General features: G+C 54.8%; 4 protein-coding genes across 18 annotated transcripts in view; 2 read left to right on the forward strand and 2 right to left on the reverse strand.

The window, feature by feature from the left end:
- Window positions 1-2,177, reverse strand: part of PCNT (pericentrin) — a 121,047-nt gene extending 118,870 nt beyond the window's left edge. For 12 of the 13 annotated variants that reach the window (XM_077995265.1, XM_015132670.3, XM_077995264.1 and 9 more), the window contains exon 1: window positions 2,054-2,177. In XM_077995265.1, coding sequence (XP_077851391.1) covers window positions 2,054-2,107 — 54 coding nt within the window. In that variant the 5' untranslated portion in view covers window positions 2,108-2,177. Of the gene's footprint in view, window positions 1-1,129; window positions 1,760-2,053 lie in introns of those variants that run through there. The other variant, XM_077995266.1, reaches the window with a different exon arrangement.
- On the forward strand, window positions 184-5,274 carry LOC144340102 (uncharacterized). The gene is made up of 4 exons (XM_077997891.1): window positions 184-206; window positions 528-609; window positions 859-4,027; window positions 4,374-5,274. The coding sequence occupies exons 1-3, from the start codon at window positions 184-186 to the stop codon at window positions 2,029-2,031; spliced, it is 1,278 nt and encodes a 425-aa protein (XP_077854017.1). The 3' UTR covers window positions 2,032-4,027; window positions 4,374-5,274.
- On the forward strand, window positions 3,572-27,060 carry C3H21orf58 (chromosome 3 C21orf58 homolog). Its single transcript, XM_015132672.3, is given in 9 exon segments — window positions 3,572-3,632; window positions 3,635-3,667; window positions 8,250-8,458; window positions 9,154-9,214; window positions 10,882-10,955; window positions 11,552-11,716; window positions 15,964-16,075; window positions 26,346-26,437; window positions 26,770-27,060. Coding segments are annotated over 9 exon segments (960 nt in total). The 3' UTR covers window positions 26,923-27,060.
- The window catches only part of YBEY (ybeY metalloendoribonuclease), a 31,689-nt gene continuing 14,489 nt past the window's right edge, over window positions 9,927-27,126 (reverse strand). Inside the window, exons 5-7 of one of the 3 annotated variants that reach the window (XM_077995250.1) lie at window positions 14,487-14,545; window positions 13,242-13,362; window positions 9,927-11,326 (exon numbers count right to left, since the gene is read on the reverse strand). In XM_077995250.1, the coding sequence (XP_077851376.1) occupies window positions 11,264-11,326; window positions 13,242-13,362; window positions 14,487-14,545 (243 nt within the window). In that variant the 3' untranslated portion in view covers window positions 9,927-11,263. Of the gene's footprint in view, window positions 11,327-13,241; window positions 13,497-14,486; window positions 14,546-27,126 lie in introns of all 3 variants that reach the window. The other 2 variants (XR_013414720.1, XR_013414719.1) reach the window with 2 other exon arrangements.

Raw genomic sequence — 27,126 nt, forward strand, 5'->3', positions numbered from 1 at the left:
AAAACGTAGATAAGTAGTAAAGGCAAAGATAAGTGAGAAAAAAATAACACAACCACAAAGTCAACAGACTGGTGGGGATCATGAGGCCTGAGGGCTGACCCAGTCTACTCTGCCACACTTGGCCAACAGATCGCTCTCCACAAACACTGCCTTCATCAATATCTATATCCAAGGGGTCTAACAATGAGGACTGCTAATTATGCCTGGTAAAGAAAACCATACAGCTGATTGGCAGAATAGCTTTCCTAGCCCTTGGCAGTTTGCAGAAAAATAAAACTTTAAAAAAATACATCTATATAAAAGATTGATAGCCTAATCAAGGCATACTTAAGTTTTAAAATGATATAAAAGCTAAATCTCTCCCTTCTTGCCCCAATTTTCCCCCAACTGAAGAAATACATAGCCCAGCCAAAACTTCCTAGCCATAGATTCTGAGACAAGGTACAGAAATAGCAAAAAATTAATTAAGCCAGGTCAATCTCACATCTTCCTTTATGGAATCAGATGTTCTATTTTTCATGACACAGCTCACCAAAGCACCAGGGACCTCCACGGAGCATCGCCCATCAGAAGGCACAGCCTAGCTCTGCTCAGTCCTCAAATCCGAGGGTTTGAGACTATGTGTGAGCCTCATCTCCCACTAACATCTTACTCAAGAGGTATGCGATCCCACATCAGCCTTTCACGGGGAGACATCTGTTCCCTCAAACAACTGTGGCCACAAAAACAAAACGCATGGAACACACATTTGTGTAAACGACAGGTACACAAGCTCATGGACCCAGAAAAATTACACAAGGCCATTTACACAAGAAAACGGTCTCTCAAAGAAATTTCTTCAAAGTCAAACTCACGTAGTTTATTTTCGTGCCCTCCTCCACCACACCTATCCACGTGGGGATAGCACAGACCTGGTCTCCAGCCTGCGTCGCCCTACAGGCGGCATCCTGTCCCTCCCTCCCCACTCTCCACCCTCCACGGAGCTCTGTGCTCCCGTTCGCAGCTCCCTGCAGGCCTGCCCGCCTCAGCCCTTCCCCAGCCCAGCCCGGCGTCCCCTGCCGGCCGCGCCCTGGAGCCCCCGCTCTTCCCCAGCGCCCCGGCCAGAGTATCCTGGGGGAGCCGCGCGCACCTCGCAGAGAGGCCGGCCTCGTCCCGACAGCTCCTGCGGTTCCCCCTCGCGCTCTCGGGACTCCCGTTCCGGCGTCCCCGAGTCATGGGCTCCGCGCGCTTTATTCTCCACATGAAACCCCGGTCCGTGGCCATCAAACCCAGCGCCTTTTCACGGCGAAACCCGGGGCGGGAAAAGACGGGAACGCGTCCCTCGAAGGGGCCGGCGCCAGCGCCGCGTGGGTTCCCGGCAGCGCTACGCCGGGCCAGGATGGGCAGGAAGCGCGCCCAAGGGCGCGGGAAGAAGACGGCTGCCGGGAGCGCCGCGGGGGCCTTTCACACGGTAAGGACTGCAACGCCGCGGGAAACGCGCCGGGAAAGCGTCTCCGACGAACGGGGCGAAGGCGCACCCTGAGAAGGCGCTGCAGGCCACCCGCGCCACGCCCCCGGCCCCGGCCGCGCCGGAAACTGGCGCTAGACAGCACAGCCCCCCGAATACCGGCCGCCCGCCCCAAGCCACCCTGTCCGGGAGGACGCGGGGACCACTCAAGGATCCAGCCTGGGGTCCAGCGCCCGCCACGCCCCGCTCCGCGCAGCCACGCCACGCCCTCGTGTCCCCGCCCGGCAGCCACACCCCGCCCCGGCGTGCACTGCGAGCAACCCGCCCCCCCGACGCAGGCACAGCCCCGGCCCGCCCGAGAGGCGCCGCGCGTCTCGGCCGCTGATTGGCTGTGGCCGCGGTGGGGGTCGGGCCCTGGCGGAGAGCGGCGGATTCAAGATGGCGGCGGTCAGGAGGCGGCTTCCAGCGAAGCCCGCGGGAAAGCGAGACCTCGGCCGCGGCTTCCGCCGGACAGCGTCCGCTCCTGGCAGGGGGCGGTGGCGGGCACCGGAGCCGCCCTTAGGACTTCACGCCGCAGCAGCTAGAGAAGAAGCCTCTGATATTTACCTTCGTCCTCCCGGCCTCCACCTTTCGGCGCCGCTGCTCTTGCTCAACTTCCATCTCCCTCAGACGCCGCGCGGGCCGCCCGTCGGTGACGGGGCTGACACAGAGCAGCCTTCGCTCTATTTACACTCCCTCCCCCGCGCTGGTGCTCGCCCTCCCCCGCGACAACTGTCACGCAGCCGCGGCCCCGCCCCCGGCACGCGCCGCCAATCAGGGGGCCGCGTTCCCGGTCTCGCGCACGCGCGCTCAGGGCGGTGCAGCCTGGGCGGAGCCCCGCCCTATACATTCGCCGGCCACAGATTGGCGCGCTCACGTACCCGCCTCCTACGGCAGGACCAGTAAGCGGATAGCGGAGGCCTGGCGCCCGCTGTGATTGGCCGATTTTAAAAGCCCCTGCTGGGCCGGCCGAGCGGCAAAATGTTCGTGCTGCTGGTTGCGCGCGGCGGCGCCTCAGCTTTGTGTCCACAGGACCGCTGGCCGGGCTCACTGCACGTGCGGGCGGCGTCGGACCGCGCTTAGCAACCACCTGGACAGGGCCAGGCCGTTTTCCCCCCCTCAGGAATTAGTTGTTGACCGTGGGCCGCCGCGGGAAGTTGAGGCCTACCCCAGAGGAGGCTGCTGAGGTGAATCTCGGGATCCGAAGGGCTCCCTCACCCCAGCCCGGGACAAAATCCTACGCCACCAGCCCGCCGAATGCGCCCCCACAGCCGGGGATCCCGGGTCTTCAGAGAAGAACTCGGCCGAATGCGGTCAGAAAGCCCGCGAACCGCCTGGACCTGCAGGCCCCGCCGCTTGGAGTTCCCGCCTTTCCCGACTGAGCCCGTGTCTGCTCGTGTGTCTCACTGATGTCTTAGGTCTCAAAAAAGAAAAGGTTTTTAGGAGAAAGAAGAGAAATGGGGCCGTGGGTTCGTGGTCCCAGGGGGAAACTGACGTCGCCTGAGGTCGTCGCCCCTCAGCTTAAGCTGAGCGGAACCTGAGCGTGAAGAGGTGGCAACCACGGAAGATTTGGGTGCCTTGGAGTTCCCTGGACACCGAAGCCTGGACACAGTCCCGGGGTCTGCACCGCCTGTGACCTGCAGCGGGACCGCCGGGGTGGGCGTTTTCTCAGCGGGCGCGCGCGTGGGCGGACTTGGGGAACTAACTGGAGCGAAGTGGCAGACGGGGTGGTGACGTCGCGCAGGCCGTCCTTTCCTGTGGAGTATTTCTTCAGCTAAACCCTGTATTTCATGTGTCCAGGTCTGGTTTCTGGGTTTCTTTGTAGTCCTTCCACCTGTTAGTGCGCCTTCACTTGCAAACGGTTCGTTGCAGCAGTAATGATGCCCTTCCCTGAGCGTGCTGGAGTGGCTCCTCGCTGACGCAAGCTCACCTTGCAGCCTCCACAAGAACTTGGGATTCTCAGCAACTACAACTTAAACGCGCCCTCAGGAAGCCCTGGAATCTTGCTCAGAATTTTTTTTTTCTTTCTTTTTTGTTTTTTGTTTTTTTGAGACAGTCTCGCTGCGACGCGCAGGCTAGAGTGCAATGGCGCAATCTCGGCTCACTGCAACCTCGCTCAGGAAGCCCTGGAAGCTCAACCGCCAGAAACTTCTCTTGACTCAGGCCACAGTCTTCTGTGTGGTGAGCGGGTGTCCAGCCATCTCCTGGTTCCCAGACTCGGAATTGGGTGGTTTGAGCAAACTCTGAGCAGTGGGCTCATTAGAGCAGGGGCCAGGCAGGCAACACAGCCAAGGGAGCAGGGGCTGTGCCCAGAGGATCACACTTTCCAGGAACAGAGACCCAGACTGTGCCTGAATCTCACAATTGTTATGTGTTACAATACATTTACAACTGTGAAACTGAGGGGATGTGCCCAGGTTTGCCTAGACTGTTTCTCAGAACCCCAGAGTCGTTTCTGTGCACATTCTGGAGAGGTTCTGCAAATGTTGGACTTGGGTCTTATTTCAGTTCTTTTTTCTTTTTTTTTTTTTTTTTTTATAGGCAGGGTCTCAGTCTGTCACACAGGCTAGAGTGCAATGGTGAGACCACGACTCATTGCAGCTTCAGCCTCCCTGGTCTCAGGTGATTCTCCATGTCAGCCTCCTGAGTAGCTGGAATTAGAGGCACACGCCACCATGTCTGGCTAATTCTTGTATTTTTAGTAGACACAGGGTCTTGCGTGTTGCCCAGCCTGGTCTCGAACTCCTGCGCTCAAGTGATCCACCCGTCTCAGCCTCCCAAAGGGCTGCAGTTACAGGCGTGAGCAACCTTGCCCAGCCTCAATTCATTTTAAACTGTTAAAAAGCTGTCAAGGCCAGGCAACCACTGCACTCCAGCCTGGTGGCAGACTGAGACCCCGACTCAAAAAAAAAAAAGCTGCCCAGATAAATTTTGTAAATACTCAGCCTTGAGGGGAACGTAACTCCCCGCTCCTTAAGTGTAGACCACTTCCTCCTAAAGTGTAGCTACTTCCTCCTAAAGACTGCAATAAAGAAAAGGAGGGAAAGAACTACTTTATTGTGGAGAAAACTGACAGATTCCACCTCAGCCAAGTGACCCAGGTCAGCCTCACAGTTACAGGGACACAATGTGTGTCCCTGATGTGATGGGGTGACAGTGGCACTTCACCCCTAGATGCTTTCTTTCTATAACCCGTAGTCCCAGTCTAACCAGGAGAAAACAGACACATTTTAATTGAGGGACATTCTTCAAAACATCTGCCCAGTAGTCTTCGAAACTGACAAGGTCATCAAAAACGAGGAAAGTCTGAGAAGGAGCCTAAAGACATATAACTCAATGTAATGGGGTGTTTCAATGGATACCACATTAGGGACATGAGGCAAACCTAAGGAAATTGTCAAACTAAAATTGACTGTAGTTAATTGTGTCTCGTCTCAATCATTATAACAAATGGGCCAGGTGCACTGGCTCTGGCCCAAAAATTAGCTGAGCACGGTGGCACGTGCCTGTAGTCCCAGCTACTCGGGAGGCTGAGGCAGAAGAATCGTTTGAAACTGGGAAGTGAAGGTTGCAGTGAGCCAAGATCGCACCATTGCACTCTAGCCTGGGTGTGGCAGCGAGACTGTCTCAAAAAAATATAACAAATGTAGCACACTAAGGTAAGATGTTAATAAGAGGGGAAGCCACACATGGTATGTGGGATCTCCATGTACTATCTTCTCAATTACTGTAAATGTAGAACTGTTCTTTAAAAGCCTATTAAAAAATAAATAAACTGACAAATCCATGCCCTCTGGAGCGTGTTATGTTTACTACTAGAGATCCCGAGGAGGCAATTCTTAGTGCTTCCCATTCAGTTGGCAGTCACAGCTGTGGGCACACAGGCTCAAGTCTCTCAAGTCAGTCAGTATTGCAAACCATATATAATAGTATACTTGATCAATATATAAATGTTATAAACATTCCACATCAAAGTAACATTTCACATCAAGAGAAAGAGGAGAGGAAAAAAAGTTAACCAGTTCAACAAAAAGGAGAATCTGTCTGGCAAGGAAGCATCTCTGATGTGGGCAGAACCTTCAGCAGCAGATGTGGAGGGCTTCTCACAAGTGACAGCAAGACTATCTGTAAAATGGCTGCTTTGACCTGGTGGCGCTCTGCTCTTTTCATGGCCATAGAGTACTCTGGTGAGGACTGATAGTAAGAGTGTTCTTGTTTACGTCCTTACCTGGGTGGGTGCAGTATCTACTGATGAGGACACATCTGGTCCCTGTTGGCCTGATACCCTTTTTTTTTTTTTTTTTTTTTTTTTTTGAGGTGGAGTTTCACTCTTGTTGCCCAGACTGGAGTGCAGTGGTAGTGCCATGTTGGCTCACTGTAACCCCTGCCTCCCGGGTTCAAGCAATTCTGCTGCCTCAGCCTCCCAAGTAGCTGGAACTACAGAGGTGTGCCACCACACCCGGCTAATTTTTGTATTTTTGGTAGAGACGAGGTTTCACCATGTTGGCCAGGCTGGTCTCCAAATCCTGACCTCAAGTGATCCACCCACCTCAGCTCCCAAAGTGCTGGGATTACAGGCGTGAGCCACCCACTGTGCCTGGCCCTATCTTTTAAAAGGTATCAGGGGCCAGGTGCTATGGCTCACACCTGTAATCCTAGCACTTTGGGAGGCCGAGACGGCGGATCACTTGAGGTCAGGAGTTCAAGACCAACCTGGCCAACATGTTGAAACCCGTCTCTACCAAAAATACAAGGATTAACCAGGGGTGGTGCGCCTGTAGTCCCAGCTACTCGGGAGACTGAGGCAGGAGAATCACTTGAACCCGGGAGGCAGAGGTTGCAGTGAGCTGAGATGACACCACCACTGCACTCCAGCCTGGGCAACGAGTGAAACTCCATCTCAAAAAAAAAATTGTAAGATGGAGTCCTTTTCTCAGATGAGGTCACTTATATCAAGGGTGCTCTATACAGTTGCTTAACTAAATTAACCTGGTTTTGGTTCTGTGCACACTCAGAACTTTAAATGTCTCCCAAGACTGTCATTGTTAATGACTGTGGACAAGAACTGGGTTCTTTTATTTATTTATTTATTTGTTTGTTTGTTTGTTTGTTTTTTCTAGACGGAGTTTTTGCTCTTGTTGCCCAAGCTGGAGTGCAGTGGCGCGATCTTGGCTCACTGCAACCTCCGCCTTCCGATTTCAAGCAATTCTCCTGCCTCAGCCTCCTGAGTAGCTGGGATTACAGGCTCCTACCACGACACCTGGCTGATTTTTTGTATTTTTGTAGAGACGGGGTTTCACCATGTTGGCCAGGTTGTCTCAAACTCCTGACCTTGTGATCCGCCTGCCTCAGTCTCCCTAAGTGCTGGGATTACAGGCGTGAGCCACCGCGCTGGGCCCTTTTTTATTATTTTTTACAGAGATGGAGTCTTGCTACATTGTGCAGGCTGATCTCCAACTTGTGGGCTCAAGTGATCCTTCTGCCTTGGCCTCCCAAAGCACTGAGATTGCAGGCATGAGCCAACGCCCCATGGCACTGGGATCTTAAATATGGGGCCAGAGTCTGCTCATGTCCAGCAACACCAGTGAGGACCTCTGACTGCCATCTGGGAATGTGTGGCACCAGGCAGGTCATGTGACCCCAGCCCACAACCTCCACAGATCTGGAGGGAGGGTAAGGCCAGGTTTCATGCTGACTTCATTTCTGGTTGGATGACCTCCAGGGTAAGGTGAGTTGAACTCTACATCAGGAGTAACCCAGCCCCTCCAGGGCCAGCAGGTGTGAGGTGCGCCCCTCCGAGGATCTCCATGAGCTGCCTCTGTGAGCCTGACCTCCTACGGGCTGGCCAGCCTTCACCCTATCACTCACTGGTCCAGCTCCAGGCTCCCCACATGGATATGGATTGAAAGACAGGACAGGCACACAACCATAGATACTGATGGACATGGGCCATTTACAGAATTGAGGGCAAGAGAGCAATTTTGGCCACTGAGGCAAGTTCTTGGGTTAGCTACATTGAGCAAAGTGCTAACCTCCGCCCCTCAGGTCCACAGGTCTGGGCCCCTGCTGCTGACACCCCCCAGCATGGGATTGACTAACTCGTCAATGTGGAGTTTAATGCCCCACCAAGTGCAGACCACGCTTCTGTTTTGTGTCGCCCTCTGCGAAGCTTCCTGCATTCTTGGCTCCCTGCCCGGTTGCCCCCAGCTCCAAGGTGGGACGCATCCCCTGAGCGCCCCCACTGGTCCTGCTGAAGCCCTGCCCCTCTGCAGGTCACAACCCCTCATCTGTCCCGCCCCTTCTGCTGCCTGGAATTTCCTGAACTCCGTGGTAGGCAGTCTCCCCACCCTGTCTTCCCTGCTTGCTCTGAGGGTCTGTAGGAGGGGAGGTGCCGTTAACACCCTGGAGGCAGTACACAGGGGTGGGGCACCCTCCCCTAACACACAGGTTCTTCTGGACTGGGTCCTGAGGCTGGTGGTGCACAGGGGGTCACGACTGTCCCCTTCCCCCAGGTCTGAGGGCTCTGCCCCTCTGCCTCAGCCACTGCCCACTTTTTTTGTCTTCCCATGAAGCCCAGCTGGCTACACCTGGGGATGAATGTTTACAGGTAGCCTGAGGACGCACAGTGGAAACCTGGCAACCTGGGGCCTCCCTGTGTCCGGCAGCCTGGCAACTGTCACGCGGCGCCCAGCGCTGGCTTGTGGGGCACTGCAGTCCAGGGAGGGTGTGGCTGTCTTCCCACAGGGCTCTTCTCTTACCTCAGGCTGGTCTCCAGGAGGTAAGGACAGCCCCGCAGGTGACACTGGTGCTTGGGCTCCTGCTAAGCAGTTCTTTCCTTCGAGTAACAGAACCAGGGAGGGAGGTGGGCTGCGGCCTCCCCTGCCCCTACAGTCATCTCCTGCAGCTCCCACCATGCTGGACTCATCAGCAGCAGAGCACGTGACCCAACTGACGCTGAAGCTCTTGGGACAGGTGAGGCAGAGCCCGGGGTGCTCCTTTTTTAACAACTGCCAGGCTGTGGCATTGGAGGGACTGTTTGAGACAGCCCTGCAGGTGCAGAATGCAGGGCCCCAAGGGCCGGGCCTGGGGCTGGCAGCCCAGCAGACCCATCCTCAGACTCAGTCTTAACATTCTCTGAGGGTCTGGTCCGGGGGGCCTCAGTGCCTGGGGGCTCCTCTGCACCCCCTGCCTGCATTGTTCCCTCTCCTGCTGTCCGAGGGACCTGCTGCCCGCCTTTTGCCAGCCCTGCATCCTGGCCCACAGGCCGCCATGAGAGGGACTCACGCTTGGACACACCCAGTAGGTAACTGCTCAGCTCAGGGTTCAGGTGGGGGATGATCCAGGCATGCACTGACTGGGAAGCCTGGAGGCCTCACCAGTGCAGTCTCTCCCAGGGTTGCACTTCAGAAATCTGCCTGAAGGGGCCACTCAGAGCATCCGCCCCTAGGCTTGCAGGTGGAACACATGAATTCGCTAGAGGTCAGGCTGACAGAGGCAGCTCATGAAGATCCTTGGAGGGGGTTCGTCTCCCACCTGTTGGCCCTGGAGGGGCTGGGTTATTCCTGACATACCGTTCTTTTCACTCGGAAAGCCTCTTAGTCATTCCTGGAGCACACAGGGCCTTTGCCTGGAGCCAGTGTCTCCGTCATGGTCTCTTTTCCTCACAGAAGCTGGAGCAAGAACGGCAGAACATGGAAGGGGGACCTGAAGGCCTCCACCTCGAGCCAGGTGAGAGCCCCTGGGCTGCTCGGAACCAGCACAGACAGACACAAGTGTAGCTGCGCCAGGGGGAGGTGGGGACAGCAACTCTGGGAATCACCCGCACTCCTGGTACCACCAAGACTGTCCTCAACACGTTTCCTTTACATTCAGAGTTGAAGACACCCCCATTCCTTATCACCTTTAGTCTGCAAACCCCAAAAGGGTGCACCTTCATTGTTCCCATTTTGCAGATGAGAAAATGGAGGCAGAAAGAGGTTGCTCACCCTGGCAGTGGTCACACCCAGATCAGACCCAGTTGCTCTGCTTCCAGAGCCTGAGCTTGCCCATTGGTTGGGGAGGAGCTGCTGTCCTCACTGTTACCCGGAGACATCCAGGGAGGAGCTAAGGAGGCCAGAGGAGCATTTCCTGTTCTTTGGAACGTGGGGCAACCTGTGAGCTGTGGGGGCTCAGCTGCCAAAGGCAGAGCCCAGTCTCAATACAGAGAGAAAATCCCAAACCAGGTCCCCTGACTGCAGAGCCAGTGCAAGGGAACAGAATGGCTACCAGTGCCTGGGGCAGAGAGTTTGGGGACCCCCAAGGACTGGCTGGGGTTCCCAACGGCCCCACTCCAGTGTGATGCTGGGTGAGGGGCAGGACCCCTGTGCCTAAGAGAAAGGAGGTCAGAACCCTGCCCCCCACCTTCCGGAGCCTTCTCTTGAGTGCAGACCCTTCCCCAAAGAGTGTAGACTTCGTTTTTTTCTTTTTCTTTTTTTTTTTTGAGAAGGAGTCTCGTTCTATCACCCAGGCTGGAGTGCAGTGGTGCAATCTCAGGTCACTGCAACCTCCACCTCTGAGGTTCAAACAATTCTCATGCCTCAGCCTCCCGAGTAGCTGGGATTACAGGTGTACTCCACCACGCCTGGCCAACTTTTGCATTTTTAGTAGAGACGGGGTTTTGCCATGTTGGCCAGGCTGGCCTCGAACTCCCGGCCTGAAGTAATCTACCCACCTCAGCCTCCTAAAGTGCTGAGATTACGGGTGTGACTCACTGTGCCCGGCCAGATTTTTTTTTTTTTTTTCCTGAGACAGAGTTGGTCTCACTCTGTCGCCCAGGCTGGAGTGCAGTGGCCTGATCACAATTCACTGCACCTTTGACCTCCTAGGATCAAGCAATCCTCCCAGCGCAACCTCCCGCTGTTGAGATTACAGGCATGAGCCACCACGCCCGGACTGGGGGGCAGGCTTGAGGGATGTGCAGATACTTGGGGGTCAGACCAGACTCTAGACCACTTGGGGCCAGAGGGTGGCTCCAGGCGGCCAAGATCAGGCTGCAACCAGTCCCGTAGAGGCCTTGGCCTCCCGGAGCCCAAGGGACTGTGTACAAAATGCACTCAGGAGGAATCTGGTCGTGTGACTTCAGGCTCCCTTCCAGGAATGAGATGACCGTTGGCCAGACTCCAACACTGAGTTCCCTGGATTACCCCTTCTCTGATGCTGACCCTTGCCCTCCTTACCCAGCACTGGTCCCTCTTTCTCTGGGATAACCTAAGCCCAGGAGCTTCCCAGGCCACATCCATCCTGGGAGTGTGGGTGAGGCAGGGCCTTCCGACATGGGTGCAGTGCCATCCGGTCCGAGTGCTTGCAGCGACAGCCTCTACGCGTTCCTTGGTGAGCAAGCAGGTGCTTCCCTCCAGGAAATGAGGACCGGCCGGACGACGCCCTGCAGACTGCTCTGAAGAGAAGGAGAGACCTTCTGCAGAGACTCCGGGTAGGCCCTGAACCCTCTGAGCGAACCTGGCTGAGCTCACTGTAGTAGAGACGGCTGCTCAGCCTTACAGCACCGGGTGGGAGGGTATTGGGGAAGACCTTTCTGGACTCTCAGGGCCAGGCCCCAGTGAGGGCACTGTTAGCTTAGAGACCTGCCCGTGTGCAGGTTTCCATCAGGGCAGGAAATGTTGAGTAGGGGCCCAATTCCAGGAGGACCTGGAATTCTGGGATGCCCGGAGGTTTGCTCCCACGGCACTCACCAAAGATGCATCTGAGTGGCAGAGACGCCAGGGAGGTGGGGCCGCTTTTCTAGGGGGAGATCTTTGCAGCGAAGTAGGCCTGGAACTGGCTTGAAAGAACAGATCCTGTTGGCTGGGAAAAGAAAACAACTGGAAACTAGCTGACACACTTGGGTAAATTTCAGAAGGAGGCCACCCTCGTGCGCACACCCCTCGAAGGGTCTTCCAGCCATGGCCATCCTGCCTGGAGAGGGGCCTGTACCCAGCCCAGGCTGGCCTGAGCCTGAGGCTGCGGGTGCCTCTGCAGTGTTGGGGCTCCCCCTCCCCAGTGTGCAGCAGCTCTGCATTGTCCTTGCAGGAACAACACCTCCTGGACGAGCTCTCTCGGGCCCAGGCCTGGAACGGGGCAAGCAGAGGAGCCCTCGGATCAGCCCTGCCCCCTGAGCTGCCCCCCACGGGCATCCTACCCGCTGCTTCCCCAACCCCGCTGGCCCCAGACCTGCCAAGGATCATCCTGCCTACGGTAAGAGGGCGAAGGCAGGAGCACATCTGAAAGGAGGAGGCAGGTACAGAATTAAGATTTTATGGCTGGGCACGGTGGCTCACGTCTATAATCCCAACACTTTGGGAGGCCGAGGCAGGCAGATCATGAGGTCAGGAGATCAAGACCATCCTGGCTAACACAGTGAAACCCCGTCTCTACTAAAAATACAAAATATTAGCCAGGCGTGGTGGTGGGTGCCTGTAGTCCCAGCTACTCGGGAGGCTGAGGCAGGAGAATGGCATGAACCCGGGAAGTGGAGGTTGCAGTGAACCAAGATTGTGCTACTGCACTCCAGCCTGGGCGACAGAGTGACACTCCGTCTCAAAAAATAATAATAATAATATTTTACAGAAAGTGGGAGGTACTGTGCCTGCAGCAAGGTTGCCTCGTCACCCCCATCCTCCCAAGACCCACCCTTGAAGGGGGCCAGCCGCTCCTGCATTTCCCCTGCCTGGACACTGTTCGGGCCTCCCCGGACTGCTTACCCCTGATCACAGAGGGAGGCTGGGGCCCAGCTCTGTCTCCCAAACCCCAGCCCTGGCCTTAAATGTTGCATTAGGGGTAGAAGTATATCAGGAGAGCTCAGCAGGCAGAGGGCCCTGAATTTGGGGAAGTAGGTCAACTCCTCAAAACTTTATCCCTGGCTGGGTGTGATGGACCCCAGCACTTTGGGAGGCCGAGGCAGGTGGATCACCTGAGGTCAGGAGTTTGAGACCAGCCTGGGCAACTTGGCGAAATCCTGTCTCTACTAAAAATACCAAAATTAGCCAGGCGTGGTGGCAGGCGCCTGTAGTCCCAGCTACTCAGGAGGCTGAGGCAGGAGAATCACTTGAGCCCAGAAAGAGATTACAAGACTCCATCTCAAAAAAAAAAACAAAAAACTTTATCATGCCCAGGAGATGCCTAAGGCCCCAATGTCCAGGGCAGAATGTTAAAGGTAAATAGTGCTCCACCTCTGAGAGCCTCCTACAGCTGTGCAGCCTTCTGGGTGACAAGCAGCAGAAAACTACTCTGGCTTTCTGAAGCAAAAAATGGGTCAGAGGGAAACCAGGCACCCAGAGGCGGGACGGAAGCTGGGGGCCCGGAGGTCAAGGCTTTGGTGGGTTTCGTGTGACCAGAGGCGGGACGGAAGCTGGGGGCCTGGAGGTCAAGGCTTTGGTGGGTTTCGTGTGACTGGGGTGCAGGGAGGGTAGGAGAGAAGAAGAGGCTGAGGTGGGAATTTCTAGACAGGGCAGCAGAGTCTATGACCTGGAAGGCGTTTGCCCTTTGGGAGGGGACCCCGGCAGCAGCACATGGCGGAGGGAACAAAGGGAAGGGGAGCCTCCAAAGGACCTGCCCCAGACCCTCCTCTGCAGATGGGTTGCCTTCACCAGGTTCTGGATATTCCCAGCCTGTGCCTTCCCGTCTTCCAGCACCAGGAACTTCCTCCTAGCACAGAAAGGAGTACGGGGGGTCGTTGCTGTGGACCCCCCATCTTCCTCATCCCAAACACATCTATACTTACTGTGTATCCGTCAGGGCCAGTTATGCCTGCAGGTTTTGCTCTCAGCTCCAGTGACACCAGGCAGGTAAGCAGGGGCCGTGGGTCACCAAGATGAGCTTCCTGGCAGCTGGACACAGAGCCCCTGAAGCAGAAGGTCCCATCAGCCAGGATAGGCACAGTGGCTCTAAGAAAGCCTCATGGGTCTGTGGCAGGGGTTGGCAAACCACAGCTTCAGACCAGAGCTGGCCTGCCTCCTGTTCTCATGCAACCTGCAAGCTGAGAATGGTTTTACATTTTTAAATGCTTGGGGAAAAGCCAATAAAATAATAATATTTTGCAACATATGAGAATTATATGAAATGCCAATTTTAGTGTTCATAAATAAAGTTTTATTGGGCCAGACCCTTTTTTTTTCACATTGTCCATAGCTGCTTTCACACTGCAATGGCCAACTCAAGAGCTGTAGCTGACAGTGTGTCCTGCTTTGGAATCCGTTTACGATCTAGCCCTTGGCAAAAGTTTGCCAACTCCTGGTCTCTGCCATCCTTTCTGTGAACTGAGGAAGAAGGGACGAGGCCAGGCAGCCTTGCACAGCTAGAAGAGGATAAAACAGAAGGCCTTTCATACTCGAATATTCGGCTGTAATTTATTTTTACTCAGAGGAGACACCAAAGTTTACTCTCATGACGTGTTCTATATATGTACTACAGTATATGATGGAGTACAGTAATTAACCAAGTTGTCATGGGGGCTGGGATAGAGAGGTCACTTGACAGAACTGAGAACGCCTGTTAGGATGCAGCCATCCTACACACCGGTCTGCCCCAGATGCTCAACACCATCCATCATTAGGGAAATGCAAATTAAAGCCACAGTGAGCCACCACTGTATCGCTATTAAAGTGGCTACAATGAAAAAGACTGACCAGGCCGGGCGTGGTGGCTCACGCCTGTAATCCCAGCACTTTGGGAGGCCAAGGCAGGTGGATCTCCTGAGGTCAGGAGTTCAAAACCAGCCTGGCCAACATGGTGAAACCCCATCTCTTCTAAAAATACAAAAATTAGCCAGGCATGGTGGCAGGCACCTGTAATCTCAGCTACTCGGGAGGCTGAGGCAGGAGAATTGCTTGAACCTGGGAGACAGAGATTGCAGTGAGCTGAGATTGCGCCATTGCACTCCAGCCTGGGCAACAAGAGCAAGACTTTGTCTCAAAAAAAAAAAAAAAAAAAAGAAAGAAAGAAAGAAAGAAAAGAAAAGAAACCATACCAAGTGTTGGATGCTCCTATTGAAGCAGAATTAGTGGAACCAGGCTTCAGCGCCCCCTGCTAAAAACAGGAAACATGGGAAACATTAAAAATACTACATCCTAAGTGATATCAAGACTGAAGTACCGGCCGGGCGCGGTGGCTCAAGCCTGTAATCCTAGCACTTTGGGAGGCCGAGACGGGCGGATCGCGAGGTCAGGAGATCGAGACCATCCTGGCTAACACGGTGAAACCCCGTCTCTACTAAAAAATACGAAAAACTAGCCGGGCGAGGTGGCGGGCGCCTGTAGTCCCAGCTACTCGGAGGCTGAGGCAGGAGAATGGCGTAAACCCGGGAGGCGGAGCTTGCAGTGAGCTGAGATCCGGCCACTGCACTCCAGCCTGGGCGACAGGGCCAGACTCCGTCTCAAAAAAAAAAAAAAAAAAAAAAAAAAAAAAAAAAAAAAAGACTGAAGTACCTTTCCATTCAACCATCTATTCAATGTCTGGGGTTAATCATTTAAAGCTCTCCTTGGACAGATGAATGGATGTATAGGTAGACGGTTGGCTGCTTGGATGGATGGGTGGGTGGATGGATGGGTGGGTAGATGGATGGGTGGGTGGATGGATGGGTGGGTGGATGGGTGGGTGGGTGGATGGGTGGGTGGGTGGATGGTTGGTTGGTTGGATGGGTGGGTGGATGGTTGGTTGGTTGAATGGGTGGGTGGATCATTGGTTGGATGGATGGGTGGGTGGATGAATGGTTGGTTGGCTGGTTGGATGGATGGGTGAGTGGATGGATGGGTGGGTAGATGGATGGGTGGGTGGATGGGTGGGTGGGTGGATGGATGGATGGGTGGGTGGATGGGTGGGTGGATGGTTGGTTGGTTGGATGGGTGGGTGGATGATTGGTTGGTTGAATGGGTGGGTGAATCATTGGTTGGATGGATGGGTGGGTGGATGAATGGTTAGTTGGCTGGTTGGATGGATGGATGGGTGGATGGATGGGTGGGTGGATGGATGGGTGGGTGGATGGGTGGGTGGATGGTTGGTTGGTTGGATGGGTGGGTGGGTGGATGGATGGGTGGGTGGATGGGTGGGTGGATGGGTGGGTGGATGGTTGGTTGGTTGGATGGGTGGGTGGGTGGATGGATGGGTGGGTGGATGGGTGGGTGGATGGTTGGTTGGTTGGATGGGTGGGTGGGTGGATGGGTGGGTGGATGGTTGGTTGGTTGGATGGATGGATGGTTGGTTGGTTGGATGGGTGGGTGGATCGTTGTTTGGATGGATGGGTGGGTGGATGATTGGTTGGTTGGCTGGTTGGATGGATGAGTGGATGGTTGGTTGGTTGGATGGGTGGTTGGATCGTTGGATGGATGGGTGGGTGGATGAGTGGTTGGTTGGCTGGTTGGATGGATGGGTGGATGGTTGGGTAGTAGATACTGGAGACACTTTATTCAAAGACACATGCAGATAGCTAATCACCTGGCTGTTCCTAGGTCACCCAGCCTCCTGCCACCATCATTCAGCAGCTCCCTCAGCAGCCACTCATAGCACAGATTCCTCCTCCCCAGGCCTTCCCTACTCAACGGTCAGGAAGTATTAAGGAAGGTAAGTGTTCCATATTAATATTGTTGTGGGTTGAGGAAATTACTGAAAGGGAAAATGTTTCTGGAAGCAGGACAGTCACTTAGGGTCAGCTTTTGGCTGCTCAACATGAAAATAATTTTAACTTTAAGAAATCCTTATATAAATGATATAGGGAAGGAAACAAGAAGTATAAGAAAGATAACTGAACTAGGAGGTAAAATAATTGGGCTCCAATTCCAACTCATCCAATTATCATCTATTCAAAAACCATTATTAAGATGTTTCTTTTAAAATAACTTTTAGGGCCGGGCTCGGTGGCTCATTCCTGTAATCCCAACACTGGGAGGCTGAGGTGGGTGGATTACCTGAGGTAAGGAGTTCGAGACCAGCCTGGCCCACATGGTGAAACCCCATCTCTACTAAAAATACAAAAATCAACCAACCGTGGTGATGGTGCCTGTGATCCCAGCTACTCAGGAGGCTGAGGCAGGAGAAATTGCTTGAACCCGGGAGGCAGAGGTTGCAGTCAGCCGAGAACGTGCCACTTCACTCCAGCCTGGGCAACAGAGCGAGACTCTGTCTCAAAAATAATAATAATAACTTTAAATACTTGATATTATTATTTATTTATTTATTTATTTATTTATTTATTTATTTATTTAGAGAGTCTCACTTTGTTGCCCAGGCTGGAGTACAATGGCACGATCTCAGCTCACCGCAACCTCTGCCTCCCGGGTTCAAGTGATTTCTCCTGCCTCAGCCTCCCAAGTGGCTGGAACTGCAGGCGTGCACCACCATGCTTTGCTAATTTTTGTATTTTCAGTAGAGGTGGGTTTCGCCATTTTGGCCAGGCTGGTCTCGAACTCCCAGCCTCTGGTGATCTGCCCACCTCAGCCTCTCCAAGTGCTGGGATTGCAGGCGTTTGCCACTACACCCAGCCCAGTTTCACAAGTTTTGTTTTGTTTCTTTGTTCTGAGACAGAGTCTCGCTCTTGTTGCCCAGGTTGGAGTGCAGTGGCACAATCTTGGCTCACTGCAACCTCTACCTCCTGGGTTCAAGCAATTCTCCTGCCTCAGCCTCTCGAGTAGCTGGGATTACAGGCGCCCACCACCATGCCCAGCTATTTTTGTGTATTTTTAGTAGAGACAGGGCTTCACTATGTTGGCCAGGCTGGTCTTGAACTCCTGACCTCAGGCAGTCCACTGGCCTTGGCCTCCCAAAAAGCTGGGATTACAGGCGTGAGCCACCATGCCCGGCTTGATAAGTTTTAACATATGCTTATATCCATGAAACTATCACTGCAATCCAGACTGGGCACATCCATCACCTCCAAAGTGTCCTCGTGTTTCTTTTTAATCCCTCCTCCTACACCCCCACGCAACTGCTGAGCAGCTTTCTGTCACTATGTAGTAGTTTGCATTTTCTTTTTTTTTTTTTTTTTTTTTTTTGAGACGGAGTCTCACTCTGTCCCCCTTGCTGGAGTGCAGTGGCCGGATCTCAGCTCACTGCAAGCTCCGCCTCCCGGGTTCAGGCCATTCTCCTGCCTCAGCCTCCCGAGTAGCTGGGACTACAGGCGCCCACCACCTCGCCCGGCTAGTTTTTTTGTATTTTTTAGTAGAGACGGGGTTTCACTGTGTTAGCCAGGATGGTCTCGATCTCCTGACCTCGTGATCCACCCGTCTCGTCCTCCCAAAGTGCTGGGATTACAGGCTTGAGCCACCGCGCCCGGCCGTAGTTTGCATTTTCTAGATTTTTTTTTTTTTTTTTTTGAAACAGAGTCTCTCTCTGTGGCCCAGGCTGGAGTGCAGTGTTGCGATCCCGGCTCACTGCAACCTCCATCCCTCCAGGTTTAAGCAGTTCTCTGCCTCAGCCTCCGGAGTAGCTGGGATTACAGGTGCGTGCCACCACACCTGGCTAATTTTTTGTATTTTTAGTAGAGATGGGGTTTCACCATCTTGGCAGGGCTGGTCTTGAACTCCTGATCTTGTGATCCACCCGCCTCGGCCTCCCAAAGTGCTGGGATTACAGGCGTGAGTCACCGTGCCCGGCCTGCATTTTCTAGATATTTATAGAAACGGTCTACACAGTATGTACTCTTTTATGTATGGCTTCTCTCGGCGTAACTGTTTTAAGATTCATCACTATCATTGGGTGTATCAATACATGGTTCCTTCTAATTGCGGAGTAGTATTGCATTGTGTGAATATATCAGTTTGTTATCCATTCACCTGTTGGTGGATGTCTTAGTCCATGTCTTAGTCCATTTTCTGTTGCTTAGAATATCTGAAACTGAGTAATTTTTTTTTTTGAGACAGTCTTGTTTTTTTTTTTTTTTTTTTGACAGAATCTTGCTCAGTCTCCCAGGCTGGAGTGCAGTGGCACGATCTCGGCTCACTGCAAGCTCTGCCTCCTGGGTTCTCGCCATTCTTCTGCCTCAGCCTCCCGAGTAGCTAGGACTACAGGTGCCCGCCACTACGCCTGGCTAATTTTTAGTAGAGACGGGGTTTCACCGTGTTGGCCTGGATGGTCTCGATCTCCTGACTTCGTGATCCACCTGTTTCGGCCTCCCAAAGTGCTGGGATTACAGGCGTAAGCCACCGCACCCAGCCCAGAGTCTTGTTCTTTTGCCCAGGCTGGAGTGAGCTGGCACAATCTTGGCTCACTTCAACCTCTGCCCATCAGGTTCAAGCGATTCTCCTGCCTCAGCCTCCTGAGTAGGTAGGATTACAGGTGCCCGCCACCACGCCGGGCTTTTTTTTTTTTTTTTTTTTTTTTGAGAGGGAGTCTTGCTCTGTCGCCCAGGCTGGTGCAGTGGCGCCATCTAGGCTCACTGCAAGTTCCGCCTCCTGGGTTCAAGCAATTCTCCTGCCTCAGCCTCCCAAGCAGCTGGGATTACAGCTGCCTGCCACCACGCCCAGCTAATTTTTGTAGTTTTTAGTAGAGACGGGGTTTCACCATGTTGATCAGGCTGGTATCAAATTCCTCACCTCAGATGATCCTCCTGCCTCGGCCTCCCAAAGTACTGGGGTTATAGGCATGAGCCACCACGCCCAGCCCACGGTTAATTTTTGCATTTTTAGTAGAGATGGGATTTCGCCATTTTGGCCAGGCTGGTCTCAAACTCCTGACCTCAGGTGATCCACACACCTCAGCTTCCCAAAGTGCTAGGATTACAGGCGTGAGCCACGGAGTTCAAGACCAGCCTGGCCAACATGGTGAAACCCCATCTCTACTAAAAATACAAAAATTAGCCGGGTGTGGTGGTGGCTGCCTGTAGTCCCAGTTACTTGGGAGGCTGAGGCAGGAGAATTGCTTGAGCCCGGGAGGCAGAGGTTGCAGTGAGCTGAGATCACGCCACTGCACTCCAGCCTGGGTGACAGACCAAGACTCTGTCTCAAAAAAATAAAATAAAATAAAATAAAAAATAAGGGGAGGCCAGGCGCAGCGGCTCACGCCTGTAATCCCAGTATTTTGGGAGGCTGAGATGGGAGGATTGCTTGAGCTCAGGAGTTTCAGACCAGCCTGGGCAACATGGTGAAACCCCATCTCTACAAAAAATACAAAAATTAGCCAAGTGTCGGGTGCATGCCTGTAGTCCCAGCTACTTGGGAGGCTGAGGTGGAAGGATCGCTTGAACCCAGGATGTGGAGCCTGCAGTGAGCTGTGATTGTGCTGCTGTACTGCAGTCTGGGCAACAGAGTGAAACCTTGTCTCTAAATAAATAAATAAATAAATAAATAAATGGAAATACATTCGCAAGAAAGTAAATACTGAGGGAGTTTGCCTAATAACTGTTCTAAAGTAATTTGTAAAATATTTATATTTTTTTGACATGGGAATATCGCTCTGTCGCCAGGCTGGGGTGCAGTGGTGCGATCTTAGCTCACTGCAACCTCCACCTCTCAAGCAGTTCTCCTGCCTCAGCCTCCCGAGTAGCTGGGACTACAGGCATGAGCCACCACACCTGGCTAATTTTTGTATTTTTAGTAGAGATGGGGTTTCACCATGTTGGCCAGGATGGTCTCGATCTCTTGACCTCATGATCCACCTGCCTCAGCCTCCCAAAGTGCTGGGATTACAGGCGTGAGCCACCGTGCCCGGCCCTACCCTTACTTTTAAATGCAAGTTTGCTGCGTATTCAAATCTAGATTGATAGTCATTTTCTCTCACCACTTTCTAAGGACTCTGTGATTGCACTGGGCATGCCCAGATAATCCAGGATTATGTTCCCATCTCATGAGTCTTATTTTTTTCTGAGTCACAGCATTGCTATATCACCTAGGCAGGTCCAAAACCCCTGGCTTCAAGCAATCTCCCACCTCAGCCTCCCAAGTAGCTGGGATTACAGCACCCAGCACTCAAGATTCTTTTTTTAAAAGTTAATTTACAGCATGGCACAGTGGCTCATATCTGTAATCCCAGCACTTTGGGAGACTGAGGCGGGTGGATCACCTGAGCCTATGAGTTCAAGACCAGCCTGGGCAACATATTGAAACTTCGTCTCTACAAAACATATCAAAATTAATTGGGTATGGTGGCATGTGCCTGTGGTCCCAGCTACTTGGGAGGATGAGATGGGAAGATCCCTTGAGCCCAGGAGGTCCATGCTGCAGTGAGCTGTGTTCACACCAGGGCGCCCCAGCTTGGGCAACAGAGTGAGACCCTGTCTCAAAAAAAAAAAAAAAAGATTAATTTGTAATTTAAAAAAAAACAAAAAAACATGTAACTTTACCATTGCGACCACTTATTAAGTGCAAAGTTCAGTAGTGTTAACTATAGTCACTGCTGTGCCGCAGAACATTTTTATCTTGCAAATCTCAAACTCCGCCCATCGGACTACATCACCCCCCGCCCCCGCCACTGCCTGGCAACCACCGTCCTGTGTTCTGTTTCTGAGTTCAACTGTGTTCCATGTGTCATATGAGTGGAGTCACACAGTATTTGTCTTTGTGACTGGCTTATTTCACTTAGTATGATGTCCTCAAGGTTCACCCACATGACAGCAGGTCGCAGATGAGTAATAGTCCATTGCATGGCTAGACCGTTTCTGCATCCATTTATCCACTCATGGACACGTGGGTTGCTTCCGTCCCCGCTCAGGATTCCCAGCTTACATCTGCACAGGCCTTTTTGCCCTCTAATGGAACGCATGCCTAGGACTGAAACGGCTGGGTCAGGAAATACAGCCGTGCAGTCTCCCAAAAGGTTTGTGCCCATTTACACTCCACATACATGAATGAGAATTTCAGTCGCCAGAGCACTTCACCAACACTTGGTATTTTCAGACTTTTCATTTTTGGCAGCTTGGTGGGCATGTTATAGAAGTTCATTCTGGTTTAATTTGCATTTCACTTTTTCCTATATTTATTGGCCAGTTGTTTTTGTTTTTTGAGGTTTTTTTTGTAAGAGACAGGGTCTCACTCCATTGCCCAGGCTGGAGTGCAGTGGTGTGATCATACCTCACTGCAGCCTCCAACTTCTGGGCTCAAGCATTCTTCCCACCTCAGCCTCCTGAGTAGCTGGGACTACAGGCACATTCAGCTAATTAAACAAATTTTGTGTAGCCGGGCGCGGTGGCTCACGCCTGTAATCCCAGCACTTTATGAGGCCGAGGTGTAGCTGGGCGTGGTGGTGGGTGCCTATAGTCCCAGCTACTCAGGGGGCTGAGGCAGGAGAATGGCGTGAACCTGAGAGGTGGAGCTTGCAGTGAGCGGAGATCGTGCCACTGCACTCCAGCCTGGGTGACGGAGCGGGACTCCGCCTCGAAAAAAACAGACAACAAAAAAACCCCCAGCACTTTGGGAGGCCGAGGTGGGCGGATCACGAGGTCAGGAGATCGAGACCATCCCGGCTAACACGGTGAAACCCCGTCTCTACTAAAAATACAAAAAATTAGCTGGGTGTGGTGGCAGGTGCCTGTAGTCCCAGCTACTCAGGAGGCCGAGGCAGGAGAATGGCATCAACCTGGGAGGCGGAGCTTGCAGTGAGCCGAGATCGTGTCACTGCACTCCAGCCTGGGCAACAAAGCAAGACTCCATCTCAAAAAAAAAAAAAAAAAAATTGTGTAGAGATGAGGTCTTGCCAGGTTGCCCAGACTGGCGTCAGCTCCTGGTCTCAAGGACTTCCCCCGTCTCGGTCTCCCAAAGTGCGGGCATCACAGGCATGAGCCACCATGCCTGGCCTTGGCTACTTGAATATCCTTTTTTGTGAAGTGTCCATTTAAGTAATTTGCCCATTTTTCTTTCAGACTGTCTGCCTGCCTTATTGGTTTCTAGGGATTCTTTATAAGTTCTTTAATGAGTCCTTTTTTGATACATGTATTTTGAGTATTCCATCTTTCTTGTGGTTGCCTTTTCAGTCTCTTCATGGTGTCTGTGGATGAACACATTTTATTATTTATTTTTTGGGGAGATAGTATCTCGCTGTTACCCAGGCTACCCAGGCTAGAGTTCAGGGGCATGCATGATCACGGCTCCCTGCAGCCTTGAACTCCTGGGCTCAAGCGATCCTCCTACCTCAGCCTCCTGAGTAGCTGGGACTACAGGCGTGCACCACGACAACTGGCTTAGATGTTTTAGTGTTTTTTTTTTTTTTTTTGAGATGGAGTTTCAATCTCGTCCAGGCTAGAGTGCAGTGGCACGATCTTAGCTCACTGCAACCTCTGCCTCACGGGTTCAAGCGATTCTGCCTCAGCTACTCCCAAGTAGCTGGCATTACAGGCTTGAGCCACCACGCCTGGCTAATTTTTGTATTTTTAGTAGAGACAGGGTTTTGCTTGTCTCGAACTCCTGACCACAGGTGGTCCACCCAACTGGGCCTCTCAAAGGGCTGGGATTATAGGCCTGAGCCACTGCACCAGGCCTTTTTTCTTTTTTCTTTTTTTTTTTGAGACGGAGTCTCACTCTGTCACCCAGGCTGGAGTGCAGTGGCGCGATCTCAGCTCACTGCAAGCTCTGCCTCCCAGGTTCATGCCATTCTCCTGCCTCAGCCTCCCGAGTAGCTGGGACTACCAGCGCCTGTCACCACGCCCGGCTAATTTTTGTGTTTTTAGTAGAGACGGGGTTTCACCATGTTAGCCAGGATGGTCTTGATCTCCTGACCTCGTGATCCACCTGCCTTGGCCTCCCAAAGTGCTGGGATTACAGGCGTGAGCCACCGCGCCCTGCCGCTTTTTTTCTTTTGAGACGGAGTCTCGCTCTGTTGTCCAGGCTGGCGTGCACTGTCGCCATCTTAGCTCACTGCAACCTCTGCCGCTTGGGTTCAAGCAATTCTCTTGCCTCAGCCTCCCAGCTAGCTGAGATTACAGATGCCCACCACCACGCCCTGCTAATTTTTGTATTTTTAGTAGAGATGGGGTTTTGCCATGCTGACCAGGCTGGTCTCAAACTGCTGACCTCAGGTGATCCACCTGCCTCGACCTCCCAAAGTGCTGGGATTACAGGTGTGAGGCACCGTGTCTGGCTAATTTTTGTATTTTTAGTAGAGACAGGGTTTTGCCATGTTGGCTAGGCTGGTGTCGAACTCCTGACCTCAGGTGACCCACCCACCTTGGCCTCCCAATGTGCTGGGATTACAGGCGTGAGTCACTGCGCCCGGCCCATCTCATGATCCTTAATGACATCTGCAAAGACTCTTTTTCCAAATAAGGTCACACTCTGAGGTGAGGGGAGACTGAGACATGGACATGCCTTTCTGGGGTCCCCACGCAGCCTGGGGGGAGGAGGCGGGAAGGCAGATGGGAGTAGCCTCCTAAGGAGCTGTGGGGCCCATCACACACCTTTCAACATGCACACCCTCTGACCTAGAGATTCCACAACTCAGAGTACACCCCGGGGAGCCGCACGGTGTACAGACAGACTCAGAGCCTGCCCCGGGGACCCGCGCGGTGTACAGACACACTCAGGGCCTGCCCCGGGGACCCGCACGGTGTACAGACACACTCAGAGCCTGCCCCGGGGACCCGCACGGTGTACAGACACACTCAGGGCACGCCCCGGGGAGCCACACCGTGTACAGACACACTCAGAGCCTGCCCCTGGGACCCGCACGGTGTAGACAGACTCAGGGCACGCCCCGGGGACCCGCACGGTGTACAGACACACTCAGAGCCTGCCCCTGGGACCCGCACGGTGTAGACAGACTCAGGGCACGCCCCGGGGACCCGCACGGTGTACAGACACACTCAGAGCCTGCCCCGGGGACCCGCGCGGTGTACAGACACACTCAGAGCCTGCCCCGGGGACCCGCGCGGTGTACAGACACACTCAGAGCCTGCCCCGGGGACCCGCACGGTGTAGACAGACTCAGAGCCTGCCCCGGGGACCCGCGCGGTGTACAGACACACTCAGAGCCTGCCCCGGGGACCCGCGCGGTGTAGACAGACTCAGAGCCTGCCCCGGGGACCCGCACGGTGTACAGACAGACTCAGAGCCTGCCCCGGGGACCCGCGCGGTGTACAGACACACTCAGAGCCTGCCCCGGGGACCCGCGCGGTGTAGACAGACTCAGAGCCTGCCCCGGGGACCCGCACGGTGTACAGACACACTCAGAGCCTGCCCCGGGGACCCGCACGGTGTACAGACACACTCAGAGCCTGCCCCGGGGACCCGCACGGTGTACAGACACACTCAGAGCCTGCCCCGGGGAGCCACACCGTGTACAGACACACTCAGAGCCTGCCCCGGGGAGCCACACCGTGTACAGACACACTCAGAGCCTGCCCCTGGGACCCGCACGGTGTAGACAGACTCAGGGCCTGCCCCGGGGACCCGCACGGTGTACAGACACACTCAGAGCCTGCCCCGGGGACCCGCACGGTGTACAGACACACTCAGAGCCTGCCCCGGGGACCCGCGCGGTGTAGACAGACTCAGGGCACGCCCCGGGGACCCGCACGGTGTACAGACACACTCAGAGCCTGCCCCGGGGAGCCACACCGTGTACAGACACACTCAGAGCCTGCCCCGGGGAGCCACACCGTGTACAGACACACTCAGAGCCTGCCCCTGGGACCCGCACGGTGTAGACAGACTCAGGGCCTGCCCCGGGGACCCGCACGGTGTACAGACACACTCAGAGCCTGCCCCGGGGACCCGCGCGGTGTACAGACACACTCAGAGCCTGCCCCGGGGACCCGCGCGGTGTACAGACACACTCAGGGCACGCCCCGGGGAGCCACACCGTGTACAGACACACTCAGGGCACGCCCCGGGGAGCCACACCGTGTACAGACACACTCAGGGCACGCCCTGGGGAGCCACACCATGTACAGACACACTCAGAGCCTGCCCCGGGGACCCGCGCGGTGTAGACAGACTCAGGGCACGCCCCGGGGACCCGCACGGTGTAGACAGACTCAGGGCACGCCCCGGGGACCCGCGCGGTGTACAGACAGACTCAGGGCACGCCCCGGGGAGCCGCGCGGTGTACAGACAGACTCAGGGCACGCCCCGGGGACCCGCGCGGTGTACAGACAGACTCAGGGCACGCCCCGGGGACCCGCGCGGTGTACAGACAGACTCAGAGCCTGCCCCGGGGACCCGCACGGTGTACAGACACACTCAGGGCACGCCCCGGGGAGCCACACCGTGTACAGACACACTCAGGGCACGCCCCGGGGAGCCACACCGTGTACAGACACACTCAGGGCACGCCCCGGGGAGCCACACCGTGTACAGACACACTCAGGGCACGCCCTGGGGAGCCACACCATGTACAGACACACTCAGAGCCTGCCCCGGGGACCCGCGCGGTGTAGACAGACTCAGGGCACGCCCCGGGGACCCGCACGGTGTAGACAGACTCAGGGCACGCCCCGGGGACCCGCGCGGTGTACAGACACACTCAGGGCACGCCCCGGGGACCCGCACGGTGTACAGACAGACTCAGGGCCTGCCCCGGGGACCCGCACGGTGTAGACAGACTCAGGGCACGCCCCGGGGACCCGCACGGTGTAGACAGACTCAGGGCACGCCCCGGGGACCCGCGCGGTGTACAGACAGACTCAGGGCATGCCCCGGGGAGCCACACGGTGTACAGACAGACTCAGGGCCTGCCCCGGGGACCCGCACGGTGTAGACAGACTCAGGGCACGCCCCGGGGACCCGCGCGGTGTACAGACAGACTCAGGGCATGCCCCGGGGAGCCGCACGGTGTACAGACACACTCAAAGCACGCCCCGGGGACCTGCACAGTGTAGACACACGTGTTCTCTGGTCCTATAACATGCTCTATCCCTTTAACAAATATGAGAAACAGAAGCTTTCTTCAGGGTCCCCGTGTCTCCCTACAGACATGGTGGAGCTGCTGCTGCTGCAGAACGCACAGGTGCACCAGTTGGTCCTGCAGAACTGGATGCTCAAGGCCCTGCCCCCAGCCCTGCAGGTAGGTTCAGCCCCTAGCAGACCCCAAAGTCAAGGAAACACAGGGTCTGAGTGGTTTTTCCTCTGGAAATTTCTGCATCTGTGTAGCTCTGAAAGGGCGTTCCTGGCTCAGGTCTGCAGTCTGGCCGTGAAGCCCCCATCCCCATCGAGTCCCAGCCAGATGAGGAATGGGTTGCACAATTTGGGACTGGGGAGGGGCCTCCTCTGGAAGGATGCTTAGACCCCTGCCATCCTGCCTATCACACGGAACCCCGCCCCAGTTAGGAACAGGGCAGGAGTGGAGGTGGGGAGCAACCTGGGCCGCATCCTGAGCTGCAGGTGTGTCTGTGGCAGGACCCGCCATGTGTGCCCCCGGGGGTCCCACGAGCTGCCAGGCCAAGGCTGCCCGTCGTGCACCACCACCACCACCACCATGCTGCGTGGCCACCTGGGGCCGCCACTGTCCTCCAGCCCGCCCCCAACCCGTGGAAGCCCGGCCCACCCTGAGTGTGAGTCACAGAGACCCTGGCCGGGGCACCCTCCACCCCCAGGCTTCCTCAGGGCTGTGGGCTGTGGCAGGTCCATGGAAAGGAGCAGGGGGAGACCCTGCTGCCCCCTAGAGTGGCCACGTGAGTGTGGACCGCAGGCCCCTCCGGGGGAAGCTGGGCAGGCTCGCTTTCTGGCCACAGGGCCATTCCAGGGGGCATCCCT

The sequence above is a fragment of the Macaca mulatta genome, chromosome 3 (genome assembly GCF_049350105.2).
Source record: "Macaca mulatta isolate MMU2019108-1 chromosome 3, T2T-MMU8v2.0, whole genome shotgun sequence".
NCBI lineage: Eukaryota > Metazoa > Chordata > Mammalia > Primates > Cercopithecidae > Macaca > Macaca mulatta.

Excerpts from the sequence above, each read along its gene's own strand:
- LOC144340102 (XM_077997891.1), top strand. The coding sequence starts at position 184 with ATGAGGACTGCTAATTATGCCTG. Across the intron at positions 207-527 it reads AGGACTGCTAATTATGCCTG|CTCACCAAAGCACCAGGGAC; the intron begins GTAAAGAAAACC and ends TTCATGACACAG. Across the intron at positions 610-858 it reads CTCAGTCCTCAAATCCGAGG|TTTATTTTCGTGCCCTCCTC; the intron begins GTTTGAGACTAT and ends AAACTCACGTAG.